Source organism: Megalops cyprinoides, chromosome 6 (genome assembly GCF_013368585.1).
Source record: "Megalops cyprinoides isolate fMegCyp1 chromosome 6, fMegCyp1.pri, whole genome shotgun sequence".
NCBI classification, from domain to species: Eukaryota; Metazoa; Chordata; class Actinopteri; order Elopiformes; family Megalopidae; genus Megalops; species Megalops cyprinoides.
Window position 1 is genome coordinate 13,903,629 of NC_050588.1, and position 9,198 is coordinate 13,912,826.

At 45.7% G+C, this 9,198-nt stretch overlaps 1 protein-coding gene across 1 annotated transcript; it reads right to left on the reverse strand.

Annotated features, from left to right (window-relative positions):
* Positions 1 to 450: 450 nt before the first annotated feature.
* Positions 451 to 8,013, reverse strand: dyrk3 (dual specificity tyrosine phosphorylation regulated kinase 3). Its single transcript, XM_036531261.1, has 3 exons — positions 6,505 to 8,013; positions 5,270 to 5,385; positions 451 to 2,050 (listed from the first exon to the last, which is right to left on the reverse strand). The coding sequence occupies exons 1-3, from the start codon at positions 6,545 to 6,547 to the stop codon at positions 461 to 463; spliced, it is 1,749 nt and encodes a 582-aa protein (XP_036387154.1). The 5' UTR covers positions 6,548 to 8,013; the 3' UTR covers positions 451 to 460.
* Positions 8,014 to 9,198: the final 1,185 nt, after the last annotated feature.

A 9,198-nucleotide genomic window follows, 5' to 3' on the forward strand; every position in this document is an offset into this window, starting at 1 on the left:
TTAAGTTCTGTGCTATTTACAACAGCGATCTTCTTTAGCCCTTTAAAACATAAATCTAAAATGCAGCCCTTAGAACATTCACAGACAAAATATCAGCCTCTTAAGGCATGTGATGCTAATGGCTTTCCACTTGTGTGCTTCAGCAAGAACACTGACATACTGTAGCCCCCCACCCACCCACCCCCTGAACTGTTCTTCATTCACACCCTCTCCAATACCACACTTGAGAGAAGTGTAAAAAAGAGCTTAAAACCAAATATCTTTACAAAAGCTATCAGAAAAACCAGCTGATAATGTCTTGACATAAAACTTATTATCGGGTTATTCAGTGTTTCTTAACCTCTTAGCTAAGTTCAGCCAAAACCTCGGGAGTGCCGACACCCTTGTCGTAAAAAACGCAGCCAAAAACAACACAAAAATAAAACGACGAAAATCCGTCCATAACCCTGACTGTAAAACCCTAGGAGACAAGCTTGGGCAGCACAGTACGCAAAGGTATACTCCCCGCTGAGTCCCCCATCAGGTTAGCCCTCAGTTTGTTGCTGGCTGGCCCGATGGCCGGGGGCAGCTTGGAAATGATGCTGGGGAAGGAGGTGCTGTGCTCTGTAATCCGCTTGGGCACCAGGCTCTTGTCCCCCGGCACGGGCTTGGGCAGGCGCTTGAACAGCCAGGGGTGCCGGAGGGCCTGGATGGGGGTCATGCGAGTGGCCGGGTCCCAGTCCAGGCATTTCTTCAGGAAGTCGATGAAGGCGGGGTCGTCGCAGCCCTTGAGGGCCGTCACCCACTCCTTGCTGCCCGGCGGGCCCCTCAGCTTGCCGCGGCGCGAGCGGCCGCCGTTGAGCACCACCGTGCCGTTGCTGAGGGTGCTGACGGTGCAGTAGCGCGGGTGGCCCTTGGAGTTTATGAAGTTCTTGGCCCGCTTGGACTGCTCCAGCAGCTTCTGTGGGGGCATGCCCAGGATCTCCATCATGCAGGCCAGCTGGTCGCCCTCGTCCTCGCCGGGGAAGAGCGGGTAGCCCGTCAGCAGCTCGGCCAGGATGCAGCCGAAGCTCCACATGTCGATGGGCATGCCGTAGCGCGAGCCCAGGATCACCTCGGGGGCCCGGTAGAAGCGGGACTGGATGTAGGTGTAGACACGCTGGTGGTCGAAGCAGCTGGAGCCGAAGTCGATGACCTTGATGCCGCTGCGGCCCTGCTGCTTGAGCAGGATGTTCTCGGGCTTCAGGTCGCAGTGGATGATCTTGTGCCGGTACAGGGACTCCAGGCACTGCAGGATGGAGTGGGCGAACTTGCGCACCAGCGGCAGGCTGAAGCCCTGGAACTTGTTCCTCTTGATGAGCTCGTAGAGGTTCATGCTGAGCAGCTCGAAGGTCATGCAGATGTGGTTGCGGAAGGTGAAGTTCTCCAGCATGTGCACCACGTTCATGCTGCCCGTCTTGTCCTGCTTGCGCAGGTGCTCCAGGATGCGGATCTCCTCGGCCGCCTGCCGGTGGAAGCGCTTCTCGTTGCGCACCATCTTCAGCGCCAGGTGCTGGTGCATTTTGTGGTCGTACACCTTAGCCACCTGGCCGAAGCTGCCCTTGCCGATCACCTTGAGGAACTCGTAGCGGTAGGCCAGGTGGTCGTGGGGTACGTGGATGTAGCCTCCCTGGTCGTCGTCGAAGCCTCCGTTGTTGGACCCCCCGGCCACTGCGGGCCTCTTCTTGGCGTTTGGTCCCAGGAAGTAGATCTCGGGGTAACTGTGGATCTCCTGCTGCTCCAGGGCCGTCAGGTGATGCCGGTGCTGTTTCAGAGCCTGTTCGGGGGTCATTGGAACCTGCTTACTTGGCTTGCCGTTGCTGTCCGACGACTTGACCGAGCTGGTACTGTCCACGCTCCTCTCCTTGCACAGGGAGGGTGTGGTCTTGACGGGGGCATGGCTGCTACCATTGTGTTGCGCCGTGCTGTTGGATTTCCTGTTCAGTGAGTCCTCGTACAGGTATTTTGACCTCATTTGCCCTCCCTGAACCCCACTCTGCTGGTGGTCCTTCATCGCAGGCTTATTTCCACCCTATAGAAGAGAGCCAAGAAAAAGTGGTTACCACACTGTCGATGGTAAACCTCCAGCCAATTCAACTTTAATTGGCATTCAGAAAATACAGAGATAAAGGCTACCTCCTACAGTTTCCAAAAATAACAAGATTAAAAGGCCACAGGCATTGTTCTATGAGAAAACAACACCCAGGGACAAAGTTTGGTTGGAACAGTTATAAGTTTGCCTTTAAAGGGCTATAGACTTAGTGTACTCTCAGTATGTCTGGCTGCACTCCAGGGTTCAATTTAATGTTCTTAGGAACATTTTCCTGCACAATAATATTAGGCTCAAATCACACACAACCATCAAACAATAATCCCACTGGACTCACTAGTCCTCTCTATCCAGTGAAGCACACCTTTGTTGTTAAGGGGGAAAGGATTCCAAAAATAGTTTGGGCTCAAAAAAAAAAAAATTCAACGCTGACAGTCAATGTAATTCAGAGGTACAACGAGGACAGTGATAACTAATCAATATTGTACCCGTGAACCCTGGGGTTGCTGGAGTTATGTTACAGCTGAATACGGTTCAAAGAGCACTTTAAAATGCAACATAGCGTATCTGGTTGGATGAGGAAAAGACATATAAATAAGTCCTGCAAGACCTGGCATGTGCACAGGACATCCAACCAAACCTTTCCCCTGGGATTTCCTGTCAAATACTCCTTTACCTTTTCCAGACAATTTGCAGTTAACGCTCCCACTTGGATGTAGCCTACATGTAAAACGAGAACTGACGTCTCAGGGGACTGCCCTGCAGTGGGTGCCCTATCACAGACAATTAGGGGCTGTTCTGCCAGCAGCTCTGCCCTGCAGGCCTTCAGTCAGTTGGATGCAGGCAGATGTGAGCAACAGTAAACTGGAAGAACGGGACAATCTTCCTGGCAGAAGGACAGAGGGAAGGGAAAAAGCCCAGAGGCGCGCCATTTGCTGTAAACATAAAGAGCACGGGCAGCGATCCTTACGAGCAGACATCAGCTGTCTAGCGTGATGGTGTTTTTGCTACGCTTCCCACTTGGGCTGAATCGAGACTGGTTTCAGGCGACGAGAGATGGCCGTCTCTCAAGACGCATAGCTCTCCTCCGCGCAAATAAAACAGCTTTTTAAAAGCCCCTCTGAGATTATGATTGTTCTAACTATTGTTCAAACAAAATGAAATTGCATGAAAACATTTCATGGGACAAACCCAAATCTTTATGCAGATGGACGGGCAATCTGCTGACACACTAAGCTTTGCTACCACTAAACTGAGAACAGCATAGTACTTTCCCTTTTAGTGTGACATACGCCCATTCTCTTTGAACTGAAGGATCCCTCTCCCACACATAAACTCTGAAAAGAACATTAAATCATAGGAGAACACTCAGAAACATACTTGCTAAAAACATGGTCACTGAGCGCCTGTCAGTTTTTACCCTGGAGACTGGAATAGTGACAGGAGTGAAGCAAACCTGAAAATAGAAGCCAGTATGCATGGTAATAGAAGAGACATACTGGAATAGCTCTGGAACAAGCCAAATAAATCAGCTGTCTTGTTCCAGTCAGCACTGGCCTAATATCAGCCAGACCTGGATGGAGGACTTTCCACAGATGGAACCATAAGAGAAGGCTAAATGATTTACATGGATGTGCAGTGTACCCAGTCTGTTTGTGTTGTTACGGGGTAGTAAAAATAATCACTGGGAAATTAAATTCTTCACAGTGATTTTATTGATACTGAGCAAGCAACCCCCGTATGGTCAATCAATGCTGCAAATTCCTGCTCCAATTCACATGCTGTTGAGATCGATTATTGAACAGTCGTTTTACAGTAAACATATCCACTCACGAGGCACGTGTGTCTGTGCAGTGTGTCTGCAACAAATGCAAAATTGGCATGATCAAGTGTTTCGTTTCTTGTTTGAAACACAAAGGTTTACACATACGGAGACTGTCTGGAAACTGAAAATATTATATAGCAACTACGTTTGACTGGTTTGTGATGTTTGTAGAACTGGCTGGTTACATAGGGGGGAGGGAGTTAAGGGCAGCTCATCATGTCTGATGACAAACAAATTAAAAGAATAATGGAGGACATCATAAGGAAAACACCTCAAAAGTACACAGAAAAGAACAACATAAAACAGAATGTGCGGATGGGAAGACTGACTCCCTTTGTCAATAAGAAGAAAAAAGGAAACTAATGGACTAACACAATACAGCGATACGCCCCAGATATTTAGTTGTTCTGTACTTAAACAGCACTACTACATCAATGAGATTAAAAACTTTGTGAAATGATACCAACCGTACTGCTTCTACCTGCCAGTGCTACTCCAATAGACTTTGATCGCAGCTATTTTGTATTTGTCAGAGCCGGTGTTTAGCAAAGAATGCGCTCAAAATGCTCTTCTTCAACTAAATGAATCCAGATCGGTTAATCAATTTCTGTGGCTGCAGCCAGTGCATTTCCAGGGCTGTAAAAATAGAGGCCACATTGCAGGCATACCACGGGTGATTTTTTTCAAGCATGCTGTTCATTTGATTAGGCATCCTCTCTCGGCTGCCATATGCGCAGCGACTGGGGACGTGTGCGTGGCCAGACGGCCACAGACGCATGATAGCAAGACAAAGTGTCCTGCATACGTACATTCACAGTGCTGAGAGAGACTGCACATACAGCTGGATGTTGATTATTAACACTGCAAAACTGATGGCCTTTTCTAACTGTTTTGCAAGTTTACTGCTACTAAAGCTTTGCATTTGCATGTTTGAAAACATGAATGTGCCAATCAATGTCAGAAAAACAAAAACAAAGAAATATAACTGATCCTTATAAGTATTTTTAGTAATTTCTACTGTAGAGGAAGACAACATCTTTTCCCTGTAAAGACCAGAAGTGTAGTCTAATCATAACAGTAAACACACCAAGATATTGTAACCCTATAATGACGCTACAACTTTAGAAAGCTAATAGCACGGACAGTTCAAGATGGAACAAGTTGAAATTACTGTTGCCCTGTGATTCCTTTACAGGTCAATACTCTGACTTACATCCATTGATGATCTTTAGAGACACAGAATGAAACATAGCTCATCAAACACTGCCCCAGCTGCTGAAAGCCTGCCACATAGATGACCGAAAATAGGTACAGCACACTGGCTTCGAAACTCTGATATACCACACCAGACCCTGGGGCAAGATGTCAGGACTTACTGAGTTTTTGGGCAGCGGGGGCCGTCCGGAGGGGCTGTGCTCATTCGCTTCTGTGTCTTCGTTCAGAATGTGGTCTGTTCTCATGTAGGAATCATACAGGCCATCGCCGTGTCGAGCTGAGGGCAAAAAACCAGCACACGTCAACAGTTAGAAACAAGTGAGAATTGGTGTGCTCATCACAGAGACGGGCATTGTGTTGAAAATTCTCATTTCATTTCCATCTATCCAGCGATTCATTTCTGAATAACATTTCCTTCTTTTCGCCTTCCCACCTGCAATCCTACGGCTGTCTCTTCGCTGTTGTGTTTCTCCGATTAACCCACAGTAATCACGAGGAAAGCATCTTGGGAGAACTAATCCCCAGTGGACCTAATGCACCCTAAGTCACAGGTGCGTCAGAGCACTGCTTGCCAGGCACATCCTTATCAGCAGATGCCGTTGAGGAAAATGTAATAAGTAAGCTAGCGACTTCAGACAGTCTTTCTCTCTGGTTCTTAAAGTTTAGTGGTTTCCATGGTACGCCTTGTCCCGGTGTTTCTCACCAGTCAAAGCTCTAAAGGCTGAGAACAACTTCAGGTGGGCGAGAAATGAATCATAATAAGAGTACATAACTGCTACTCCTGAGTCACGCTTCAAAAATGAATCAAGTTTCAAATAATTACACTAGAGCAGTAATAATGATAAAAGCATCACCTTTAAAGAACAAAGAAACAACTAGCTCGCTGTACGTGTGGACGACCTGACGTTACCCTCGTATTCAGGGTAACCAAAATCCAAAAGCTCTGTATACACACGAGGCTTAACCAGAACTACACATTCCACAGACATATAGCCTACCAACAGCTTGTACTGTTTTGTAAAAAGGCACAACGTAATTTAAATAGATACAGATACACTGTCAGCCGTCAAATAAAATACAACTGACTGACGATAGCTAGGTAGCTAATTTATTCTAGAAAGGTGGTGCTACCTTGTTCTGACTTATTCTTAGTTGGCTGACTAATTAAATAAATAGCAGAACAGAAACTAGCTAACCTATACTTATTAGTCTAGCTAGTCTAATTTAAGTAACGTCAGCTACGTTCATGCAAAAACAGCGTCAGTTAGACTGCCAGCTGGTAAATGGATTATTTAACTAGCAATATAGCTAAGGTACTCGAAATCCGATGTGGATATACCCGAATCTAGATAGCAAGTCACCGAGCATGCTAGCGACGTGCGCAAAGCGAACGTACCTGCAGTAATGGGACCATCTGGTTTTCTGCTCAATATCATCATGTTTGCAGACTGAGCGTGTGGTTGTAGCCACCATCCAAAAGTGGAGTTGTTTTTAAAAAACTTGTAGGAAAAACGTCCAAGATAAAAAAATACCCCAAAAACCGTATCTAGCTAACAAGCAAATGTAACGTTAACTTGTAGCATTGTTTTAGACCTAAACAGGAACAAAGTATTGTTCCAGTCAATAGTCCTAAATCGGCAGTTTTTTCCCCCTCAAATCGTAATACAGAAATCTAGCTAGGTAGTCAGCTACAGTACAGTATACAGTTAGCTAGCTAGCTAAATTGGTTTTGGCATGCAAGAAATCAGTATTGCACTGCCAAATCAATATTGTCAGCTCCAGTGTCTAATGAAAGTATCTTGCAAGTAAACAACCAGCAAAAGAGGCGACAGATTAATTTCAGAAGAGTAGAATAATTCATGTAGCTAGCTAGGTAGCTACATCTTGAAAAAATATTGAGTGTCACGAGATAAAGTTGGTTAAAAAGACCAATACAACTCAATCTTACCATCAATTATTAAACTATGTTGGTAACTCTGACGGTTGATATGTTCTGATCAATTTACTATCGGATTCCTACAGTAACAACACGCCATTGACATGCCAGCGAACAAGTTAACTACCTTAACATTAAACAAAAACACCAGTGTAAGTCTGATATGGTGCTGTGCACACGTAACGTTAAAGCTAGCTAGCTAGTTACCAACATTGGACATGCCCCAGAAATTTGCATGCAGTTATGCAAATCCTTTTAAAAACTAGTTTAACCAACTAGCTATTGAACTAGCTACCTGTTTCTTTTAAAATCCCTTTCTGCCAAGGAAAATGCTAGCCAGCTAACTATCTCACGTCAATGAGAAATGTAAGAGAGAAAATGTATTTAAAGTTAACTAGTTAACTATCGACTAGCTGTCGTCGCCTCTCTCCTGCTTTCTTCTCTCCAGCCATCTAAAAGCACCAGGAATGGCCACGAACGTTTCCGTCAACTAACGTTACATGTACAAAAACACTCGTCCACATGAACGCCGCTTCTTCTGCCAAAAATAGTTCGAGTCCAAGATTTACACCTATGTCGGCCTCGGACACTCCTCGGATTTCTCAGATGCCTTTGTATCTGTGCTACAAGAACCATGCCCACTAGGAAACGGGTCGATTGCAACGATTCCTTCACGTTTCACCCCTTTTTCCAGTGTCTTGCTCGCTAAGCTAGCGAGACTCGTTACTCTTCCGGACACAGCCCAGAGAGTATGGCTTTACAGTCGCGGAGGAGCAGTCCTATATCACGACACTGCTTTGGAAACGTCCGACTTGGTGAGCGTCCTTTTCAGGCAACTGTAATCTTTACGTTAGCAACACGCTACAGCTGCTAACCGTGGCTGTTTTAATCCGCCTCCGTAAACGCATCGGTTGCAAATCTCGTTGCGATTCAGCTGCTCGTTGCTAAGAGCGTCTTCGGCTGCTCCGCGTCGCGTCATCAAACAGAAAAAATATGGGACTATGCAAACGTGCAAAGGGACTGTTCTGCTCTGATAGGCAGGATGAAGGGAAGGCGGCGTGGTCTCCAAAAAGGCGGGGTTTCTTGCCTGGTAGGTTGATCTGCCCGCCAGTCGACGTTTATCCCAACAGGTCACTTCTTGGAATCACACTGTGTCGTTTGCTACTGAATATTGGATAGAGAGAGTTATCCACGAGTTTCTGGATGATCGAACTTGAAGCCACTTTGAGTTTTTGGGTAGCCTACGTCTATATTAGGCTATATTATATTTGCCCGTTTTAAAATGTGGTGGCACCTCCCATTATTTTATTTTGGCGAAAATAACTTTTTTTTTTTCAAACAATAAGCCCTAAATTCAACCAACATGTGTTCACAACCTTGACTCGCAATTAACTCTAAGCGTTAAATTCTCTTCATAAACAGCGCTTGGCAGGATTAGTGAAAAATGTTTATATTGTACTGGTGAGTCCAAGTTAAGGACAAATGTCAAACGAACTCATGTCTAAATCAGGAGGTCATCCCTATGCAACGTCCAGATGGAATCTTGAAGGTCTGCCCTTGGGTGTGTGACCAGTGTGCAGTGATAAAGCTCACTGCAGGTTAGATTCTGTTCTAAGCTGTGTTAACACATTCACTTCTCCCATTGACATATCTGATTCATCCTTTTTTGACATATCTGATTCATCCGTTTTTTTAAATGACAAATACCACTACATGGGCAGAGCTGCGTAGGACTTCTTTTTGTGTATGGAGGGAGGGATGGGTGCAAATTTTAATTAAGAGTGGGAATTGAACAGATGACCTGTAAACACAAAGGATATAAAAATTTGAGAAGAGGATGAAAAATCTGTGTAACAGGTGGGGTACACAAATGTGTGTCGGTGTAAGGAGGTTAGGTGGGTATTGGGGTCAGTGGGTCAGGGCTGCATTTACAGCATTTTGGGTGCTGATAAAACAAACAGAGAAAACCATGAAGCGCTCCGAGACAGATGCACAGGCAGCAGTGTTGGGTCTGGCTTTGTTGCCCACTCCGTTTACAGTCCCAATATAGACCAGTCTTGCTGGCTGAGCTGTGTGGGGTAATAGAGCACCACATGGTAAACTACACCGGTCTAAATTTGATACCCTCTAACGAGGGGTCAAGACAGTAGTAGA

Coding starts and splice junctions, on each gene's coding strand:
- dyrk3 (XM_036531261.1), bottom strand. CDS start 6,547: ATGATGATATTGAGCAGAAAACCAGATGGTCCCATTACTGCAG. Junction 5,386..6,504: donor AGATGGTCCCATTACTGCAG/GTACGTTCGCTT, acceptor TTTTGCCCTCAG/CTCGACACGGCGATGGCCTG. Junction 2,051..5,269: donor CCCCGCTGCCCAAAAACTCA/GTAAGTCCTGAC, acceptor TCTCTTCTATAG/GGTGGAAATAAGCCTGCGAT.